The following is a 20,854-nucleotide window of genomic DNA, read 5'->3' as shown; positions in this document are numbered from 1 at the left end:
AGAACATGTTTTAATATACAACGTATCATACAGAAGTTCTAGAAATGTATATCCTCTCCTCTGAAGTATTGAACGATCAGGAAAATGTTCAAAAAGCCTATTGTTCCCCACGTTAGAATTGCCAGGACATTTGTTATGGCAGAATTCGAAAAGTCCTTGTAGTTTTCACCCTTATTTACAGGGATCAAGGAGGAGGTTTCTGTCGGCATATCATTATCTAGCTCTTGTGGCTGCTCAACTTGCACCTTTACCTTCATGATGTTCTTGTTGCAGGTAAAGTACAACAAGGGAGCTGAAACGAAGGGTAGGATTAATGACAAAATAACCTGTGAGAGATTGAGTATGGTCGCAATGCCTTCTCTGCCCATAAAGAGGGCCATTGCCATACAGGGCACAATGGCGATTGACCTCGTAATAATTCTCCGATAAAACGGGTTAAGCTTCCATTCGAGACAACCCTCTGCAACAAGCGCACCTGACATGGTGCAGATGATTCCTGCCGCAATAGAGGAGAAAAGCATGGCAATTGCAAAAATGAGTCCGGCTGTTGTTGAAACGTAGTGGCTCAGTAGCTCATAAATGCTAATCAAATCGGCATCCATGGCTTCGGGCTTCTTGTAAAGAGCTGCGGCCGAAACAATCAATATTGCAGAATTGATGAACACGGCAACAATGCACAGAGAACAGACAAGCTCGGCATAAGAATAGTTCAAGCAGTAATCGATAGCTGCAAGCGACGGTCTATAAGTGTCTTCATTAGCTTCCTGTACAACACTTTGCACCTGTAAGGGCTCTGCGTCTTTTGAGGAGTCAAACTCTTTGAGTCTCGGTTTCACGAGATTCGACCCAAGATACAAGGAGTGCGGCATCACGGTAGCACCAACTATTCCCAGTGCCAGGTATATTGACTCCTTGGAGGTGAACAGTTGTTTTGACGGAAGAAATCCTTCGAACAACTCGCGCTTGCTTGGGATTTCCACTTTGTTCATTAAAATAATGAAGCATGCAAATGCTGCTAGGACCATAGTGGCCACAAAAAACTCAAATCTGCGGATCTCTTTGAGAGAGCCATCAGGATTGTAAGCCAACAATATCACCAAAACATCAAAGATGGTCAGTAGCACACCGATTTTCAGCTCGATACCAAACAGGATGTAAAGAGCAATGGCGGTGCCCACAATCTCGGCTAAATCCGTGAATATAATTGCTAGTTCAGCAAGCACATAGACCGTTAAATTGAGCCAGCGTGGAAGATGCTTGCGGCAGTTTTGGGCTAAATCGAGTCCTGTGACCGTACCCAGCTTGATGCACAGACATTGCAAAATAATGGCAAAAATGTTGGACAGAAAGATAATGAACAGGTGAATGTAACCAAACTGGGCTCCAGCATTGGTCGAAGTACTGTAATTTCCTGGGTCTATGTATGCACAGGTAATCAGAAGACCAGGTCCAATGAAGCTGATGAGTTTCCTCCACTCCACCATCATGGGATGCAGTCAAATATTATGTCCCAGTTCTCAAACGGTGCGACAAAGTGGTCCAAGTGGATCCGGGGTGCAAATTTATGTGATCAATACTAAATCAGAAATTTAAGCTGTTCGCCTCAAGCGTCGATCGACGCCATATCCATCGCGTCTGCTGAAAATTTAACCAAGTACAAAAAACAATTAGATTTGGATCAGAAAGGCTTCCCTAGGGTACTTGCAGTTCGATATCATCAATGCACTTTTAGCTGCGATACAACATGAACGAAAAGCCAAATACAGAAAAATTGAAGTCTCCGCTATTAAATTCTGGGCCTCATATCAAACCTTTGATACCCGAAACCGTGCTAGACGTGACTTCGCAGCGTCTCTCGATTGTGTCCTTGTTTTTTCTCATTCAGGGATGGAAGATATACGATCTTTATCTGATAAAAAACGACTTCCTGAGAGAGGCCTTACACAGCTCTCTGTCCGTGAACCTTCTTCCTCCAGAATGGAGCTTCATTTTTAAATACATGTTCTTGGACGGTTTGGTTGTGTGGGCCAATTCTGTTTTGCGAATCCCCAAATTGGCATTGAAACCATATGCATCAGTATTCTTGATTTTGGTTCTCTATACAGTCACAATTCTGCTGACAACCAATCTCAGCTTTTCTTTCCTCCCTCTTTTCACTGGACTCATGCAAAAGCTTCACCCAGAAAAAGAGTTAGCAATTTCTGAAGGCCTTGTTAACCCTCAAAACCTTCTTGACCAGTCCACTCACTTCAAAGGGAAAAAAATGATTAGATTCTTACCCGATTCCTCGATCAAGCTCAATCCTTTCAACCAAAATTTCTGTTTGCAGAACTCGCATCACAGTAAAGTGAAAGTGCCTCTCAAATATAACTCCTCGAGCGAACTAGACTTCCTACAGATTGTCCGTACCGACTTTGATAACAACAAGTACACACTGAACTACACGAGAAAAGAATTGAAGAAGTTCTTGTCCTCGGATTATTCACAATTTCAAGGCTGGGATATCAACTATATTGATGAACGAGTCTCTTACTTAGAACTAGAATTTGATAAACCAGGATACTATATGATCCGACAGGCACAGGATGTGAAACATAAAAACATTCGCAACTATAGGTCAGACCTGGTAATCCCAAGGTGTCCAAATGCCCGTTTCGAAGAGGTGGAGCAGCTTAAGAATGTGTGCGTTGATGACGAACTTGATCAACTATCGATAGTTGTAACTGGTGTTCCTCCTTTGACCTTAGTGTACGAGGAGGAGGTAAATGGTGAATTATCTCATCTTCCAAACTCAATCATTGTTCCCGAAGATAAAGGTTTTCATTCGCCTCTTTTGGCCAAAGACTATTACACTGGAAAAAGTAATATGAAGTCCTTAGACTTTCAATTGAATGATCTCAAAAACATATCCTGGGCGAAGTCTCATGTTATAACTGTCCCGTTGGCCAGCCGGAAAATTGAAAAAGCAGGTGACTTTATTTACACCATTGGCAAGGTCATTGATGGGTTTGGAAACATTGTTGAGTACTCGCCAAAGCCAAGTGATGTCTATCATTTTTACAAAGTGAAGTCGCATCCTTTGCCACTGATCAATTTTGTGGAATCTAAGCCAAACTCCCCAATTTTGATAGGAGAAGAGAAGTATCTAGAGTTGAAAGCCAGTCATGTTTCTGACCCATCAGCGGAAGGTCCATATGCTGCCGACATCAAATTTATCCCCGCTGATGGCGATCATGGAAAATCAAAGACCGCGACGCATGTGTTTGATTTCAGGAAACCTGCAAGAATCCTTGCTAAAGAACCTGGAACTTACGTACTTGAATCGGTCACGTCCAAGTTCTGTCCCTGCAAAATTGGCACATCCGCCATCAATGTGGTACAGGCTAATCTTCCGCGCATGCATGTTTCCGCAATCCCTATAGAGGACAACTGTGTTGGAACCACGGGATTCAAGTTTGCGTTTGATTTCATTGGCACAGGTCCTTTTGAGGTGGCATACAAAGTTTCCAGATTAGACCCAAAAAATGAGAAGCGAGTTCTGTCAACAAAGGATGCCAAAGTTCTACGTTCGGAGACGTCGACTTTTGAGTTCGATTACAAGCCTCCTACTGAAGGTAGCTATGCAATCGAATTCTTGGCTCTGAGCGATGCATATTACAAACGAAAGGTTACCTTTACTCGTCAGGAACATCGCTACGTCACCTATTTCGAGCAGAGACCTAGAGCTTATTTCTCCGAAAATAACAAGGTAACTAGACTGAATGTTTGCCATGCTGAGAAGGCATCTATTGACCTACACTTAGATGGAAAACCCCCATATCAGATTGCCTACGATCTTATTTATCCAGATTATAGAGTCGAGAAATTTCAGATTTCTGACATTGTTGATCATCAATTCAAAATCGAGACTGGCCGCTTGCATCTTGGGGGAGAATACAAGCTACTGCTAAGAAATGTTACAGACGCATCCAATTGTGGTATGGAGTTCAGAGGTCAAGAGGTCCACATCGATGTTCGCAAAAGCTCACCTCAATTGAGTTTCCCTCAGTCAGAATCATACAATTTTGTGCAGGGTAAAGTTCTGCTGGTGCCTTTGAAGGCAGACTTCAGTCAAAAGACAAATCTGAAATACTGTTTCACATCTTTGGATGGTTCCATTAAGGAGGAAGAAGTTCTTTACGACTTCAATCCAGCTGATGGCTTCCCTATAAAAAAGGAGGGCATTTACGAGCTTTTGGATTACTCCGTTGACCAGTGCCCAGGCGTGGTGTCAGAAAATCATCAAGTTCGCGCCAAGTATCTTCCTAAACCAAAGCTGAGAATAGTTGAGACACCTGACTTGACTTTGCTGTCTCAAAATAGCTATCAAAAATCGACTCTTTGTCAACTGTCTCCGGAATCCATAGAACTACAGGCGATTGGTGAGGCTCCATTCATTATCGAATATTCTATCAAACATCCAAGTGGAACCATTGAGCACAAGACGGAACAAATTTCCAACAAGTATTTCTCCATCCAGCTGAAGACCAGCGAAAGCGGTAATTATGAGTATATCCTCGAAGCGGTGTATGATTCGATATATACGAACGATATACTGGACAATCTCGTGAGGTCCGGTGATTATCGTTTTGAAGAGATCCAAGTGAAACAAACTGTCTCTTCATTGCCTTCCGCCCGTTTCGTGGATAACAAAAAAGTCTATCAAACATGTGTTTCGTCTTTAGGAAACTTGGAACTCCTTGAAGAGATTCCAATCCGCTTAACTGGACGACCACCGTTTGATGTGAAGCTTGGAATTTATAACGAGCAGGATGGTTTGAGAACTCTCAAACTCAACAGGATAGAAACCGAAAAAATTGACCTTTTGAATCTCTACGAGCACCTCAGGATCGGAGCTTACCAGGTTTCTATTCTTGAGGTAACCGACTCGAACGGCTGCTTTAGCAGTGACTTTGACAAGGAATCCGTCAGCATCCAAGTCTACGATGTTCCTAAAATCCGGCATTTGACAGACGACATCATACACCCTGAGGAACAAAACTTGAAGAAGCATAAAGAAATAACATCTTATTGTGTGGGCGATCACATCAATTACATGCTAACTGGTCTTCCACCATTTACTGTCTACTACGACTTCAATGGAAAGAGGCAGAAAGTGAACGTGAACTCCAACTACTTTAAAAGAAGGGCTTCAAGTGAAGGTTATTTGTCGATCATTGCGCTTTCAGACTCATCTTCAAAGAATTGTTTGGTTAACTTCACCTCGAGTGATGGCAAGAGCAGTATTAGACCAGACCTGAAAGCTAGAATTTATGATCTTCCATCTGTTGAAATATCCCAGGGCGACTCCATAGAGGAAGACATTCAAGAAGGTGACAATGTTGAGATAATATTCAGATTCAGTGGAACGCCGCCATTCAAGCTCACCTATATCCGTACCGATCTTGCGGACCCAAACCGCATTGTGGAAACAGAAGTGGTGGATAATATCATGGAACATGAATATAGAATCTGGGCACGCTTAGAAGGAATTTACGAAGCTATTGAAGTCCAGGATGCATATTGTGTGGCCAGAAATCATAAATAATTTTATATGTATAATATGTATTATGAAATGAACTTAGATTTATTAGTTTAGCTTTGCAATTAAAAAGTAATTATCTATATACATAAATATGTCAGAAACATCGTTTCATTTCTTCTTCTTGTACAAACTCCTATTTACCCTCATACGGCCCCTGGTTTTCCGATTATTCAGCTCAGGCAATCTAGCACGTAGGTTCGGGCGGCGCTCATTGGTACCATCGTTATCACTGAAACTTGTATTGGAGAACTGGAAGCGGGCCTTATTGTAGTCCTTTACGGCCGGTGTGTCCTTTGTAGCAGATGCTAAATCTTCCAAAGCGTTTCCTAGCATTTGAAATCCTTCGTCCATGTCAAGGTAGAGGATAGTTTGTCGTTTTTTGGTTGGCGGTCTTAAAGGTATAGTGAGCGGTTTGTAACCTTGAAAGAATGTATCTAGAAGTATATCCTCAGGGTTCAGGGCGTCAGTGCTAGGCACTTTTGCAAGAGAACTAAATCCTTTTCTAATCTTTTGCTTAGACGGTGGGGCAACTTTCCGCTGTTCATGTTCTTCGGCACTATTGACTGTCTTTTCTGTCTCCGAGGCTTGTTTTTGCTTCTGTTGTTCAATGACGCTCATTTTTTTCTTGTTCGATGCACGGTTAGGGTTTGGAGCGGATGACTGATATCTGTAAAAAGATGTCGTTTTGAGCAAATTTGCGCCCATCATACCTGAAGGTCTCAAAGCGTTTGTTACTAGTTTCTGCATTTTCGCGTTATGTGTAAGTTGACAGAGTATGTATATTGCGGGCAGCTATGCTAAGATGCAAAAATAAGTTGCTAATGGCTTTAGTCTGAATATTCGAAATATTAATTTCTTTTAATCGCCTCCGTTCCAGTAAAAAGTTCGAGTAATTTTTTTTATTTATTAGGTCAAAACGGTTTATCCTTACCCGTAAGAATATATATACATCACACGTCGATGTCTTTCACCGAATGATTTTTGAACCTTCGAGTAGCGCGATCAGTGCTCCTTATCATCAACCTATTTCCTATAATTTCAAATGTGATCGAAGACTCCTCAGTTTCGAGATGTAGCCTGAAGTTCGTATTTCTCTTGCTTATCACCCTCAACCCCCCGATTCTCTCCCTCAGAGTGAACTCGGGCTTTATTGTACTGATGTCGCTCTTCCAATTTGCTTTTCGAGGTACCACCATCACAAAATTGTGCTGGGATTCCCAGATTACTATTCCCTTCGTGCCAGTATTATTTATGCAACGACTTTGGATAACTTCAAGTTCTGATCCAATCAATTCGCTGCTTGAAAGCTTGCTCACCATCGTGGGTATGTGATTAGTCGTACCTAAAATCTCTTGAATGTAGCCCTTCCAAAGCCTATTCATTTCGACATAGTCCTCATAACGGATCAGATTCTTGCAAATTCTCAGCTCCGCGATGTCGTTCAGATTATTCAGTAAATTTGGATCTTTCTTGAGCTTCAGCTGCAGTTGGCGAATAAGTCTATTTTGGTACTTAAGATTGTCTGCAATGAATGACTTGAACTCATTTTTTGTCTTTGTGGGCGAAAACCTATTTTGTTTCCCCGGCAGTTGAATTGCGGTCATAATCAATCTCTGGTTGTGCTTCTTTCCATGTGTCCCTTCGGTAGCTTTCAAGGACAAATAACTCTTTTGACTTCCTGTCAGCGAGTATCTCGACTCCAGGAGCTTTGATATCTCCCCGTCATCCTGGAATTTTGAGGACCTTGACAAAAGGAGATGCTCAACAGTATGCTTCCTGTCCATGAAAAAGAGTAGTAAATTTAGGACCTTTTAAAATTTTTTGTTCATGATTCGAATAGGAACCTTATCATCGAGGTATTTGGGCTATTGTCGAAGACTATACTCTCATACTCCATTTGACGAGTACCTAGACTTTACCCCAGGTGGAATGGGATTGGAGGAAGAACAGCCTGTAACCGTCACTCACGATCCTTTCGATTTTTCAAACCTCCCAATTTTCAAGGATAAGAATGATGTGTTTTCGTCAAGCTCCGCTACACCCAACCGCCCACTCTTGGGCGATACAAACTTGTCTATGAGTCCGGAATCTGTGATGCAAGAACCAATCACAATGACTACAGAAGACTTTATGAGAAAATTCAATATGCCTCGTTCAGATCAATCTTTTGACAAGAAGAAACTCGAGCGGTTCAGCTTATTCTTGCGTACCGATACTCAAGCTCGCCAGCATAATACAAGCCTACAAGACATTGCAAGAATTACAAGTCCCTTAATGGTTGTTAGCGAGTTCAACAACCCAAGACTCAATCTTGCCATAGAGAAATACATTTACGACCAGATGCCAGACCCCTTGGCTAATGCAAGGTCTCGAAGACTGGTTTTGTATAAGAACACTCCTTGCGTGGTAATTGGCAAAAACCAAAATCCTTTCAGAGAGATAAATTTTAGAGAAGCCACTATTCGTGGGATCCCAATCCTGAGGAGGTACAGCGGTGGAGGTACTGTGGTGCATGATCTTGGTAATTTCAATTTTTCTTATATGAGCAGCAGACAATCATTCAGCAGAGTTGAGTTCACGAGCGCTTTGAATAACGAGATTAATCAATTCGTTGGTCTCGATGTTGGCTATGATGCACCTAAATTTCTGCTCACGACAAATGATCGGGGAGACATCGTCAACAGCAGCAGCTTGAAGAAGGTCAGTGGCTCCGCCTACCAGATCTCCAGGGGTAAATCACTGCACCATGGAACAATGCTCCTCAATTCGGACCTTGAAAGGCTTTCTGCTTTGTTGAAGTTGACAGAAGAGCGTAAAGCCTCCATCCAGGACAAGAGCACTGACTCGATTCCTAGTCCGGTAGAAAATTTGGGAATGAGCGACGTATTGTTCCAATTTACTGCTGTGGAGGCGTTCAAAAAGTTGCATCCAACGGATGGAATCGAGGACATGGTTTACGATAACCTTGTTGTCCAGGGAGACCGCCATATCCTCAAATTGAACGAGGTAAATGATCTTCCTAAAGAGGTGCTAGAGATTCAACACGAGCTTTCTACGTGGGAGTGGACCATTGGAAAAACCCCGAAATTCCAGCTGATTGTCGATGATGAAGAATTCCAGTATCAAATGACTGTGGAAAAAGGATTAATTACCGAGGTTGATTCCGCAGAGCCCAATTTCAAAGCTTTGATTGGGCTTCCGTTCAGCAGTGAGAAGATATCTCATGTCCTGCCAGATCCTTTGAAAAGCCATGTCACGTGGCATGTCGACTCAAATACGAACTATGCCCAACTTGGGATCTCATAATCAAGCTGGCGTTGATCAAAAAATATAAAAATTTACCCCTGGCACCGTTTGGGCGCTAGATCTAGAGATTATGTATATACAGTTATTTATAAACTTGTGAGCGCACATTTCAGAGCGTAACTTTTCTACTCATTGCAAAGCAAGCATATGCAACATGAAGAGCATAGCTGCATTTTCCATGGTGATTGCAATCGCCAGCGCTTATGCCTCAACTGCTGGATCAACATATGAGTTATCTCCAAGCTTCAAAGATTTTATTGGTAAGAGACGAGCCAAACGTTCATGGGACGAGAATGACACAATTAATGTAACGTCCACTTTCGACTATAATAACGACAAAGTGTATGGCGTGAATTTAGGAGGGTGGATGGTAACAGAACCCTATATAACTCCTACTCTTTATTGGGATGCTTCGGCCGATGGAACGGAAGCAACAGTGCCAGTTGATGAGTATCACTATTGCAAGCAGCTGGGTACTGAAGAGTGTCATGCCAGGCTAAAAAAGCATTGGGATAGCTGGATTGTAGAGAGTGATTTTGAAAAGATCAAGAAATATGGATTCAACACTGTCAGATTTCCAATAGGATATTGGGCCTTTGCACACTTAAGCTCAGATCCCTACTGTTTTGGGCAGGAGGAATATTTGGACAAGGCAATTCAGTGGTGTAGAAAATATGGACTGTTCCTTTGGATTGATTTGCATGGAGTTCCTGGCTCCCAAAACGGGTTTGACAATTCAGGATTAAGAGATCACGTTGATTGGCAAAAAGATTCGCTCTATGTTGATCTTTCGCTTGAGATCTTGCATTACATTATGGCCAAGTACGGTGGGAAAGAGTACAAAGACGTTGTTTCTGCTATCCAAGTATTGAACGAGCCATTGGGATCGAGATTGAACATTAACAAACTAGAGGAATTTTACGTCAACAGCTACACACAGATGAGATATTTAAAAAGCGACAACTACATTGCGTACCATGATGCATTCATGGCTCCGGAATTCTGGGATACCAGACTTACCGGAAAGGTGAGCCATTCCTCCAATATCACTTTATACCCTCAAATGGGTAATTTGACCGGATATACTAACACATCTACCTATCAGGGGGACTATTATAACATTATTATAGATCACCACAGATATGAGGTCTTTGATGTTGGACAGTTGTCACAAACAATTGACGAGCACATAGCCTCGTTGAAAGCGTACACATCGGCCATTCTCAAAGAAGAGAAACCAAAGCTTGTTGGTGAATGGGCTGCTGCAATCACCGACTGTGCATTCTGGCTAAACGGTGTTGGAAGAGGCGCCCGGTATGATGGGTCTTTTCAATCTACTAAAAAACTAGGTGGCTGCGCGTACGCAAACGACTTCGGTGAGTGGACCAATGAACGCAGAATAGAGGTGAGAAAACTGATTGAGGCTCAATTGGATTTGTACAACCAAACGAGTGGCTTCATTTTCTGGTGCTACAAGACGGAGGATGCCATTGAATGGGATCTTGAGAAACTGATCGATTATGGTTTGTTCCCCCAACCCCTAGCAGATAGGAGATATGTTTCTGTTCTGTCTAGCGATGCGGCTATCGTGAGTTCTCCCCTGACCAATATACCCAAGATTGAATTCATTGTACTTATACTAACAGCATGTGCTCTAGGACTAGAATCACTGTAACGCCAATTTGTTATTCTTTTACTATATGGACAATAAAAGTCTCTTAACGAATGTACACCTTTCTACTATCAAACTCTAAATTATGGTTCTGAATCTAGTGTTAGCGAAATAAGGTGCGTGGCTGCTCTAGGCACAGTATGAAAACGGAGCAATACATGACAGAGTTGCGTGAAATTGTAGAGTGCTATTGCCCGAGCAAAACGCCAAGCAACGCCTCCATAACCCCAACAACAACTCTAATCTATACTGATCCGCCAAACATTATGCCTACGAAAAAAAAAATTGTCCAGCTCTTTTTTTAAGCGTTTCGACGCGCCGTCGACTCTCGGGGCGATCTACAGAAGCACCAACAAGCAACAAAATAAATAAATTCAAATAAGGTGTTCATTGATGACTGCTTTGAACGCATCAATGAGCACGGGAGCCGGCTCCGAAATGGCGATTGATGTTGATGAGGCTGATATGTCAATTCTGGACGAGAATCTCGAATTGACCAATGAGCTAACGGCGACGTTATCTGCAAAGCTTCATAGGGTTTCGACTAGCAGTGCTCTCGCGATCAAATCAATCAACCCGCTGATGGTCAAAATCAACCGTCTCAAAGTGCAACAGAAAAACTTTCAGAGCATATTCAAGCTGGTCGAGAGCATAAAGGATTACGCGCAGGAGATCAGCAGTTTAGACAAATCAATGAGTACCTTTGGTGGACTAAACTCCGTCTCACAAATAACCAGCTTCTGCAACATTGTTGATAAATATCAGGAAATTCAGCGCGATTTGGAGTCGAAGAACTTAAATGACTTTGAAGGTTTGCGCAAAGGACTTGACTCGTCTCTTCGAGATGCCGATGTAACTCTAAAATTTGAATTTATCAATAAGCTGAAAACATTAAGCAAGAGGCTCAAAAACAACGGTAACAAGTATGGCAAAGAAGAGGACGATATCATTGTACAGCTGAAGCTGATGTATGATTTCATGAAACGCAGTCGTGCTAAGAATATGCTGGACACGTTGATCAAGGAAAGAGCAGACTATAATCTTTCAACTCTTCGTGCTCTCAACTTAGATTTGCCCGCCCTTGTCAAAGATCAGACATACTACTACGATGGGGACAAAAGCCAAAAATACTTCATTAATTACTCCAAGACGCTTCAAGGTCTTCTCTATGGAGAGCCGCATTTTCTTTCCAAGTTCTTTGATGATTTCAACGACATCAATCAGCTACTTTTTGAGATTTTCTCGCCTTCTCTGGAAAACTTCGTCAACCAGTTCAACAACTTTTCTAGTTTTGTTGAAATCCATCAATCAAGCTACAACTCCATGTATTTTGAGATCGACCACGGTCTGTCGTTGATTTTAAGCGCTTTCAGAAGACTCAATCTGATAATTCCGCGGCAAATATCAGAACTAGAGTCTGAGTCTCTCGCCCACTGCCAGTCAGTTTTTCCAGTCTCTTTCAAATATATTGACCAGCGATATTCTGAAATGGTGGTGGGTGACAACGTGAACGAGACTTTGAACAACACCTTCATGTCTCTTATCTCAAGAACTAATAAAATGTGCCAGTTCCAAGAATACCAATTGAAAATTATATCAACCATGAAGAATGGCAGCTGGTTACCTGCTTCAAAACCGCCGGGATTCCAGGAAGTTAGAATGGGTTCTAACGAACCTACTTTTCTTTTAAGTGTCTTTTATGGCGATCTCATCGAATATAACTTCTTCCAACTGGAACGGAAGTACAAGCCAAAAATGAGCGAAGAAGACCTCGGGGTGTTCCTGCTGTTTAACTTAGATGAACTGCAAATATTGCTGGACAACAGTGGTCAACTGAAGCAGGTTCTTGGACACACGGGTCTCCAGCGTGTAGACAGAATGAAAAAGAAAGCGATGGAGAAGGCCACAGCGGAATGGACAAGAATGACTACCAAGTTGATGCAGGCATCTACAAAACAGGGAGACACGTTCAACCTCACCTCGAAGGAACTTGGTAAACTGATTGACGAGTTCAATAAGAATTTCGAAGAGAACTTCAAGAAAATGCAGCACAAGAAACTTCCTTTATTTTTCAAAAAGCAGCTGAACCAGGACATCAACAAGATGCTGGTTCCTGCTTACAGAGTTTTCTACACCAATTTTACGTCCGGTAGCTCCTTCAAGAGCGTGGCGAAGCATTTCAAATATGATATTAATGGTCTGCAGAAGAAAATAGCTGATCTAGGTTAGTCTTCAACAACTTCCTCGTTTTTCCTAACGGTGTGCGAGCTTAATGTTTTTGAATTTGTAACGCCATCCTCGTTCGATGCTGCCAGCACCGAAAGGATAGGTTCGACTCCAAAGCTCAGTTGTCTTTCCACATTTCCGTAGTCAAGACGAAAATCTTGAGCTCCTGTCTGGGCATACTGCGCTTTCCATTCGATTGATTTATTCTGGAGACCTGCTCTTCTAGAATTGCGAATGTTATGCGGGAGGTTCGGCACTGCAGAGCCCTCTGAGGCTTCTGTCATGTTGAATGGATGCCATCTTGCGTCCGGAGCTATTTCGAACGCGTTGTTATTTGACAGTGACGACCCCAGCATTGCCGTGATATCGACGGAGCTGCCATTTTCTGGTGGCAGCTTGAAAATTGAGCTTGCATTTTCTTCTGATAGGTTGTTCGTTGACTCGTGGCTCAACAGCGGTTTTCTGGTTGCAGGGTCTTCAGAGATCAGAGACCCTGTCAGCGAGTTTATTGACGACCTTGTAGAAAAATGTCCTGGGGAGTTCATGAGCGGTTCTGAGTTTGACTCGTTGTTCTCGTGGCTGGGATCTTCCTCTTGCTTAGGCGAGACAGGGTGCTCCGGAACGCTGGCCAGGCTTGGTTGAGAAGCAGAATTTGGCCTGTTTGGATGCTGCTCCTCGTCGTTAAAAGCTTGGGCAAGCGCATCGTCCATGCCATGAGAGGCATTCGACACGTTGATGAAAGAGTTGCCCGGAATCAGAGAAGAGCTAACGAGCCTAGATTTGGACCGGCACTGAGAAACCAGCGGAGGCGATCTGGATCTCATATCGTCCCTGCTCTGGGAAGTCGAACGAGACCTGATTGGAACAACTTTTAATTTGAAATTTCCTCCCAAGTCGCTGCCCTCCATCTCCGGATCGTCTCTGATCCTGTCAAATCTCGATCTCCGTTCGTCCACGTAGTACGAAGAGCGGTTTGATGAAGAAGTGTCTGGTGTCATTTGTGTCTTTTCCTCTTCCTCGCTCTGCTTGTCCTTGACCGCCTCGTCGTACGACGGAGGCATGTCCTTGGTGGTTTCCTCGAAGTTTGGAGGTGGGTCTTCGAAACCAAGGCCATTGGCGCTGAAGCTAGAGTTTTTTAGCAGCTGTGGCGACTGCAGAAGCGGCAAGCTGTTGCGCAGATCTGCACTGCTGGACTGAGGTGACATCATTGGCGAAAAAGGCTTGGCCTGTGGTGATTGCAATACATAGGGTGTGCGCCCATCCGGCTTGTACAGGTTCGAGTCAGTGTTGATCCGCTCTCTAGATGACAGTAACATATCGATGGAGTCTCTGCTCTGAGTAATTCCCTCCATTTGCTCTGAGTAGGAAGGTAGCAGAGTGTTGGCATGCGCACAGAGCGGAGACAGCAGATGAATCGGCGAGTCGATGGAAAGCTCAAAATGCTTGCGTTTCTTGGGGTCCTCTGACGTGGGAGCAGACCTCGAGATCCGAATACAGATCTTGATCCAGTGGTGGGACTGAATGTCGTCGAACGAGGTGTCTGGGTGCAGCTGATATCTGTCTCCGAGCTTTTCCGGCACGTAAACATGGAACTCGAGCTCTCTAGCAGAGATTTCGTCCTGGCCGAGTGAAAGCAAATTATCTTCCTGATTGCCGGCCTTGTGCTCCAATAGCAAGAATTTCTTGGGTGGCTCTGTGCGGTGGACTCGTTTGTTCTTGCAATAGTACTCCAAGTGTTCTGTGAAATAGACCTTGATCCTATGGACTTTGATTTTGTCCAGTGGACTCAGCCTGAACGAAATCAATAAATATGAGTTCAACAACACCTGTTTCGACGAAACGACTATCTCGTAGTTCAGCTGGTCTTCCCAGTCTCTGTTAATAACTATCGGTTCATTCTCCTCAATAGAATCCTGAGAGGGAGTCCGCACTATATTCACCGGTTTTTTCGCCGATAAACTGGACTTGAAGGTGCCGCTGCGCTCCAGAAATGCCTCAAGCTGGTAGAAAACCGATCCAAACGTCACGTTGATGGATTCTGCCGCAGATGCCGGGATCGGATGCTCAAAGGCGTAGATATAGTCTCCTGGCACGAACAGTTTTGTGTCGTCGACGCTGGTGTTCGACTTGGCCGGAGCCAGGTCGACATCCTGCTGTGAAAGCTGAGCGAATAGTCCGGGCCGGGGCGAGCTTGGCCGCTTCCCCTTGAGCACCATTGCGAGCGGCGAAGGCGACTTCACAGGCTTCATGTCCGTGAACATGTCTATTGCGCTTGTAACGGGGGAGAGACTATTATCGAGACTGAAATTCGATGGTTCGCAGTCGACGTCGCTCTTAGGAATAAACAGGTCTGCGTTATTCCGGCTGGTTTCTGTAACCTCGTAAGTGTTTGTGTGATGAAAGAAAGGCCATGTGTGCTGTATAAGAGTGTTCTGTTCAACATGCTCGACTCTTTTGGGAGGTATTCCCTCCGGCCAGTCTGTTCGGGACGTACCGGTAAGTTTCAGCGAAATGGATTTTATTTTGACTGGCCTGAGAACTCGCACAAACAGACAGCCGCGAAGAATGGTGGGAGGCCTGCCTCTTGTCTCTTCTTCTGTGAACCCCTCTAGAAACAGGTTTTCCTCTGCCTGAATGAGGTATAGCTTGACGGAACCACTCTCTGCGCTAGGCTGCGGAGGAAGCTTGATAATAGTCTCTTTGGAGAGCCTCTCCACAGGAAACAACGGAGTGCGTAGAAGGTCTGCCATTGATTTCTGATTGACAGATGTCTCGTTGTCAATTAAAATGCGTGATGTGCGATACCTGAACTGTTAAATGCCAGCCATGCAGAGGCTGAAAGACGGCTTTGGGTTGGAAGTGATTTTTGCGCTATCAAATGCTGAGGTGTTACGCTACTAGCAGAAGTGTGCAAACGGTGGTTGGGGCAATAATTTAGGTTGATCTTTTCACTGACTTTTTTTTTACCCAAGTTGAAGTCCCCTGATAAGAAAAAGAAATTAGGATCGGCGCTGTCGCGACGGAATGGAAAAGCGTCGATCGACGAAATACTTTTTCGGGCGGAACGGAATTTTCTTAGAAGCGGAATTTACTTACTTATTATGTAATGTAAATCCAGGACGGGGTCGGCCGTGCTGAGCGTGCGGTGGATGGGCGGCAGCTGAAGGGTACATTAGATGTAGCACCGCAATCCAGACGCCAGCGGACTTGGTGCTGTGTAGGAAATAGGCTTTTTCTTGAGTCGCTCCGGTTCCTGAATGGGGGTGCCGCGCAAGAGACCGGCGCCGAGCGAAAAACCGGGCCACCCGGTATTTTCTCCACCTCAAGAGCAAACACGGGGTGTGCTACCCGAAACCTGTATTTGACAGCATCTCCCTGTCCAGGTATCCTTGGTGTCAGCACGCGGGCAAATGTCTCGCTCCTCGAGAAGGGGATTGACTTACTAATTTGGTAAAGCCGGCTGGACACTACCGAACAGAGTATATAATATCCAAAGCTGCCTCTTTTCGGACTTCTTTTCAACAACTGCAATGAGTGCTTCTGTGAACTATCCTGAAGAGTTTGCTGGTTTTGCCGTGCTTGACACCAAGGACTGGAACAAGCCCAAGTACATCACGTACAAGCCCAAGACATTTGGCGATCACGACATCGACATTGAGATCGAGTGCTGCGGTCTTTGCGGGTCGGACATCATGACGGCGATGGGCGGCGACGGATGGGGAGAAATCAAGCTTCCGCAGGTTGTGGGCCACGAGATCATTGGCAAAGTGGTCAAGGTGGGTCCGAAAGTCAGTCTCCACAAGATTGGCGACAGAGTCGGTCTGGGAGCCCAGGCTTTTGGGTGTCTGAGCTGCAGACGGTGCAAGGAGGACAACGAGCAGTACTGCAAGGACTCTGTCACCACCTACGACGGCGTTTATCCCGACGGCTATGTTTCTCAGGGAGGCTACGCCTCTCACGTGAGAGCCCACGAGCACTTCTGCTTTGCCATTCCGGACGCTATTAAATCCACCGAGGCGGCCTCTCTGTGCTGTGCCGGGTTGACCGTGTACTCGCCTCTGAAAAGATACATTCCGACGGACCTACCTAACGGAGAGAAGCCGAAGGTGGCTATTCTTGGTCTGGGAGGCCTGGGACACCTGGCGGTCCAGATTGCCGCTGCTTTGGGAGCCGAGGCCTACGTTTTCTCGAGAACTGACGCCAAGAAGGAGCAGGCCTTGCAGCTTGGTGCCAAGGGATTTGTGGCCACGGGAACCAAGGGCTGGGCCGCCGAGTACTTTGACCAATTCGACCTCATCCTCAACTGCGCCATTTCTCTGTCTGGACTCGACCTGGGCAGTTTCCTGTCGATATTGAAGGTGCAGGGCAGATTTGTCTCTGTTGGATTGCCGGCCGCGGAGGAGAAGCTCGCCATTTCTCCTTTCACGTTTTTCTCGAACGGCTCGTCGCTGTGTTCGTCAAACCTCGGATCCAGAAAGGAGATGCTGGACCTGCTGGAGCTGTGTGTGAAGCACAACATCCGTCCGTGGGTCGAGGAGATTCCGATTTCCGAGGAGGGCTGCAACACTGCGCTGACCAGAGCATGGAAGGGAGACGTTAGGTACAGGTTTGTCTTTACCGAGTTCCACAAGGCTTTTGGAACGGGAAAATAGATTATAGGTTGCAACAAGAATAGAGCTCCTTATAGATTGGAAAAATTATATCGCTTTAGATAAAAAAGGCTTATAGACCGTCATTTCCACGGCGCGCGAGTAGCTCTTGGCACAGCTGACGGGCGTTTTTCCGCAAGCATCGCCAGTTCCTCTTCTCTTCGCTGGTACAGCGCGTGCATGGCGAGCTCGGCCTCGCTGCGGTAGTCCGTTTTAGCAAGAGCCGTCTTCTCAGGCTCCGCATCTGGCGAAGACTCGGGCAGGTCCCGGTGCGAAACAGCGTCCTTCCAGGGGAACAGCACATGGCCAAAATAAAAGTGCTGCACAACAGGAAACTTCGAGAGCACCTCGCCCTGGAACATTTTGATCATGCCGATTGTTATCTTATCCCAGGGCTTCGAGGTGCAAATTTCGTAGAGCAGCGGCGAGTGCTCGCTGAAATTTCCCTTTTTCACGCGGCGAATAAACCCAATGGCGTTGTAGAAGAGGTTGCGGCGGGCCTGCTGTTTGGTCACCGCCGGGTTCAGCACCGTCGACGGCGTGAGCCCCATGCGAAAGTTCAGGGCCCTCGCGCTCTTTCTGTCAGTTCCCACGGTCTCGGAGTCAACCAGCTGCGAGGCTCCAATGATGTAGATCAGGTGGAAATGATCGTCGAGTCCCCATACCCCGTGCGAGCCCGCCGGCTCCAGCGTGTATGTCAGAATCAAACGTTTCACGAGATCGTAATATTTGCCAAAGATTACCAGTATCTCGACACCCTCGAGAGAGTCCTGGTCCAGCATTTGGCACATGAGCAGGCTCGCGAAAAAAGCCAGGAACGACAGCTCGTGGCCTGTGCCATAGTCAAGACGGTCGCGCGACCCAAACGCCCCCAGAATGTAGTATCTGGCCTCAGAAACAAACCCGGCGAACTGGCCGTCCACCTCAGACGCAAACAGCGGGCGCAGGTGCAGATCGAACCAGCCGTCCACCCTCTTCTCGAGCTGGTCGTGCCAATCGCGACACGCCATGTTTCCGTATCGTCTGGGACCGGGCAGCGGCGGGACCTGGTCCATCAGGAGGTTTAGCTCGGCAAGAAAGTCGAGCACTCGCTGGACGTTTGGAGAGAGTGTTTTCTGGTCAAACTGTGTTGTCGGCGGGGGCAGATCCAGCAGAGTGCCTGATGTTGGCTCGTTGGGCGATTCCACAAGCGAAGTGTCCAGAACTCCCTCTGGCACGGTTTTCAGACTGACCTTCTGGCAGATCAGCATTAGTGCTCCCTTGATGCGATCAATGGCCACCGAATGCAGAAAGCTCTGCACGTCCGCAGAGCCATTGATTTTCTTCACCGGCGGCGACCAGTCCAACAAGCTGTTTTCTAGGTCTAATCGAGGAAGAGCCATTTCAAATTAATTTATCTATTTTTTTCTACCAGTTGAATAATCAGTAAAAATCAGCTCGGGTCCCGCAGCTTGTAGTAGTTTGTCGAAAAATACCACTTGTTGAAAACATGCACCAGCACAAGATTCGCCAGCAGTGGCAGCATCAGCTTCGGTATGGTCTGCGAGGCCTCCTCGTCGATGGCAAATCCATGCTTGAAGTAGAGAACAGCCAGCATATATGTGCAGTGTAGAATAAAAAGCAGCGGCGACCCGACCCTGATTGCGCTAAACCCAACGAGCGCTGTCCACGCGTGCTCATCCATGACCTCGCGATCCAGATAAAAGTCGTCCATGCCGTAGTACTTGGACGAGGGCCGTTTTCGCACCGGGACCTCTGCGGCCGGTTTTGGTTTCTGGCCAGCAATCACCAGTTCGTCTGCAATTTCGTCTGAAGCGACGGAAACCTGCTCTGGCCTCGATGGCCCAGAAGAGCCTCGCTGCCGGCGGCGGCCCACGCGTTTCGAGCCCGTGATAAGAGGCTTCAAATCGGCGAAATCTGCCATTAATACAACTTTTTCTTATCTACTATTTTTCGTGCACCAACGCTGCTGACTGCCACCCTCCAGCAGCAATGGCCAAAACCTGGCCACTGACAGGAACACGCACCGGCTGCTCAACAACGATGTCGTTGCCGTCCTGGCGCACGCCTGGCATAGACAAGGCGGCAGAAAGGGTGCCCAGTCCCAAACACCCGTTCTTGTGCGACTCTCTGCCCCAGGCATACAGCTCGCCTTTTTTATTCAGGGCCAAAAAATGGTAGTCCCCAACAGCAACCGAAATCACGCCGTTAGACTGTAGCTCGCGGTATATCTGTGGTTTTTCCGAGCTCTTGTCGCCCAGCAGGACCTGGTCGTCGTTGGTGATCGCGCTGAACCTGTTGAACGAGCCGCTGAGCCGCACAAACCGGGTTTTATGGCTGCCGTACTCCGAGTGCTTCTGCGCGTACTCCTGGAACTTTGCGAGCCTCGAACCGCGGCCTATTCGCGGTGGCAGCTCGCCGGGCAGGTCCACGCGGTACAGCTCGCCCTGCGCCGTAAGGTAGATCAGAAAATTGTCCAGCACAATGTAGTCGTCGATCGCGACGGTGCCGTCGATGACGCTGACGTAAGCGCGCACCGGCCCGTACTCGCCGCTATGTGGGGCAAGGCTGTCGCGACGGTTCCAGACAGCGATCCCCAGCTTGTGGATGTGGCAGCTGCTGAGCGACCAGCCCGCGCGGATTCGCTCGATCGGCCCCCTGACCCTGTCGCCGTTCTCCAGGTGGAGATCCAGCTCGACGCCCCTGCACAGCCGGCCGACGCTGTCCCACGTCCAAAGCCGGCCGTCGGTGTCGAGGCCGATGAAATGCGATCTGCCTGACCCGATCTGGCTGATCTTGGTGCCTTCCGGTAATTGGACCTTATTGACACATTTTCCCGGCTCGTATGGTGCGCGCGGCTCGTTGCCAAAATTGTAGTCTCTGGTTTTAGGTCCCGGCTCCGACAGGCCTGCCGTTCCGTGCCAATTGCGTCCTGTAAAATACAGATTGCCTCTGGTGGTGAGCACACAGAAGGAGAACCCGCCGGCCGTCACGTCTGCAATGTTTTCGTCGTCAAAAGTCAGCTCTACGGGCTTGACCAGTCTCTTGCTCTGTCCGTGGTCCAATATCTCCAAGGCGGCGTCCTGGCTGCCAAATAGCCACCCAAGACGACTGTAGCCGTTGTTGCCAAACGTGCAGAGTTTACAGTTTTTGCGCAGTTTGTACAGCTGGGGCCATTTATAGTAGAGGTCGAACGGAACGTTGTCATGTTTGAAGGCCTTGCGGAACATCTGATGCCAGACGACGGCCTGGTTGAGAGACACGCTGAGGCTTTTGCATGTGAGAAATAGAGCCTGGATGTCTGCCTCCTCCAAGAACGGCACTATATGAAAGCAAACGATGTCCTCATGCAGATCAAGAAAGGATACCATGGTCGGAATAAAGTGGCATCTCTTATTTAATGAGGCTGCAATCTTC

At 46.4% G+C, this 20,854-nt stretch overlaps 13 protein-coding genes across 13 annotated transcripts; 6 read left to right on the top strand and 7 right to left on the bottom strand.

Moving 5' to 3' along the window:
- Nucleotides 1-38: 38 nt before the first annotated feature.
- KL911_001310 (uncharacterized protein) lies at nucleotides 39-1,487 on the bottom strand (the record flags this gene model as incomplete). Its single annotated transcript, XM_043196255.1, has 1 exon — nucleotides 39-1,487. One exon carries the CDS (start codon nucleotides 1,485-1,487, stop codon nucleotides 39-41), a length of 1,449 nt encoding a protein of 482 aa, XP_043055883.1.
- Nucleotides 1,488-1,744: 257 nt separating this feature from the next.
- On the top strand, nucleotides 1,745-5,587 carry KL911_001309 (uncharacterized protein; the record flags this gene model as incomplete). Its single annotated transcript, XM_043196253.1, has 1 exon — nucleotides 1,745-5,587. The coding sequence occupies one exon, from the start codon at nucleotides 1,745-1,747 to the stop codon at nucleotides 5,585-5,587; it is 3,843 nt and encodes a 1,280-aa protein (XP_043055882.1).
- A 105-nt stretch (nucleotides 5,588-5,692) lies between these two features.
- On the bottom strand, nucleotides 5,693-6,331 carry KL911_001308 (uncharacterized protein; the record flags this gene model as incomplete). The annotated part of the gene is made up of 1 exon (XM_043196252.1): nucleotides 5,693-6,331. The coding sequence occupies one exon, from the start codon at nucleotides 6,329-6,331 to the stop codon at nucleotides 5,693-5,695; it is 639 nt and encodes a 212-aa protein (XP_043055881.1).
- Nucleotides 6,332-6,534: 203 nt separating this feature from the next.
- KL911_001307 (uncharacterized protein) lies at nucleotides 6,535-7,368 on the bottom strand (the record flags this gene model as incomplete). The annotated part of the gene is made up of 1 exon (XM_043196251.1): nucleotides 6,535-7,368. One exon carries the CDS (start codon nucleotides 7,366-7,368, stop codon nucleotides 6,535-6,537), a length of 834 nt encoding a protein of 277 aa, XP_043055880.1.
- A 43-nt stretch (nucleotides 7,369-7,411) lies between these two features.
- Nucleotides 7,412-8,890, top strand: KL911_001306 (uncharacterized protein; the record flags this gene model as incomplete). Its single annotated transcript, XM_043196250.1, has 1 exon — nucleotides 7,412-8,890. The coding sequence occupies one exon, from the start codon at nucleotides 7,412-7,414 to the stop codon at nucleotides 8,888-8,890; it is 1,479 nt and encodes a 492-aa protein (XP_043055879.1).
- A 154-nt stretch (nucleotides 8,891-9,044) lies between these two features.
- KL911_001305 (uncharacterized protein) lies at nucleotides 9,045-10,565 on the top strand (the record flags this gene model as incomplete). Its single annotated transcript, XM_043196249.1, has 1 exon — nucleotides 9,045-10,565. The coding sequence occupies one exon, from the start codon at nucleotides 9,045-9,047 to the stop codon at nucleotides 10,563-10,565; it is 1,521 nt and encodes a 506-aa protein (XP_043055878.1).
- Nucleotides 10,566-10,976: 411 nt separating this feature from the next.
- Nucleotides 10,977-11,949, top strand: KL911_001304 (uncharacterized protein; the record flags this gene model as incomplete). The annotated part of the gene is made up of 2 exons (XM_043196248.1): nucleotides 10,977-11,721; nucleotides 11,927-11,949. The coding sequence occupies 2 exons, from the start codon at nucleotides 10,977-10,979 to the stop codon at nucleotides 11,947-11,949; spliced, it is 768 nt and encodes a 255-aa protein (XP_043055877.1).
- Nucleotides 11,950-12,050: 101 nt separating this feature from the next.
- KL911_001303 (uncharacterized protein) lies at nucleotides 12,051-12,751 on the top strand (the record flags this gene model as incomplete). The annotated part of the gene is made up of 2 exons (XM_043196247.1): nucleotides 12,051-12,555; nucleotides 12,726-12,751. The coding sequence occupies 2 exons, from the start codon at nucleotides 12,051-12,053 to the stop codon at nucleotides 12,749-12,751; spliced, it is 531 nt and encodes a 176-aa protein (XP_043055876.1).
- Nucleotides 12,752-12,787: 36 nt separating this feature from the next.
- Nucleotides 12,788-15,538, bottom strand: KL911_001302 (uncharacterized protein; the record flags this gene model as incomplete). The annotated part of the gene is made up of 1 exon (XM_043196246.1): nucleotides 12,788-15,538. The coding sequence occupies one exon, from the start codon at nucleotides 15,536-15,538 to the stop codon at nucleotides 12,788-12,790; it is 2,751 nt and encodes a 916-aa protein (XP_043055875.1).
- A 780-nt stretch (nucleotides 15,539-16,318) lies between these two features.
- KL911_001301 (uncharacterized protein) lies at nucleotides 16,319-17,440 on the top strand (the record flags this gene model as incomplete). The annotated part of the gene is made up of 1 exon (XM_043196245.1): nucleotides 16,319-17,440. The coding sequence occupies one exon, from the start codon at nucleotides 16,319-16,321 to the stop codon at nucleotides 17,438-17,440; it is 1,122 nt and encodes a 373-aa protein (XP_043055874.1).
- An 80-nt stretch (nucleotides 17,441-17,520) lies between these two features.
- KL911_001300 (uncharacterized protein) lies at nucleotides 17,521-18,819 on the bottom strand (the record flags this gene model as incomplete). The annotated part of the gene is made up of 1 exon (XM_043196244.1): nucleotides 17,521-18,819. One exon carries the CDS (start codon nucleotides 18,817-18,819, stop codon nucleotides 17,521-17,523), a length of 1,299 nt encoding a protein of 432 aa, XP_043055873.1.
- Nucleotides 18,820-18,869: 50 nt separating this feature from the next.
- Nucleotides 18,870-19,361, bottom strand: KL911_001299 (uncharacterized protein; the record flags this gene model as incomplete). The annotated part of the gene is made up of 1 exon (XM_043196241.1): nucleotides 18,870-19,361. The coding sequence occupies one exon, from the start codon at nucleotides 19,359-19,361 to the stop codon at nucleotides 18,870-18,872; it is 492 nt and encodes a 163-aa protein (XP_043055872.1).
- Nucleotides 19,362-19,383: 22 nt separating this feature from the next.
- Nucleotides 19,384-20,667, bottom strand: KL911_001298 (uncharacterized protein; the record flags this gene model as incomplete). Its single annotated transcript, XM_043196240.1, has 1 exon — nucleotides 19,384-20,667. One exon carries the CDS (start codon nucleotides 20,665-20,667, stop codon nucleotides 19,384-19,386), a length of 1,284 nt encoding a protein of 427 aa, XP_043055871.1.
- Between the last annotated feature and the right edge of the window lie 187 nt (nucleotides 20,668-20,854).

This window comes from Ogataea haglerorum (assembly GCF_019207285.1).
Source record: "Ogataea haglerorum isolate 81-453-3 chromosome Unknown 81-453-3_NODE_3_length_672639_cov_96.912891, whole genome shotgun sequence".
Taxonomy (NCBI): Eukaryota; Fungi; Ascomycota; class Pichiomycetes; order Pichiales; family Pichiaceae; genus Ogataea; species Ogataea haglerorum.
The sequence above is the reverse complement of the archived record's forward strand: the minus strand, read 5'-3'. Positions and strand labels throughout refer to the sequence as shown.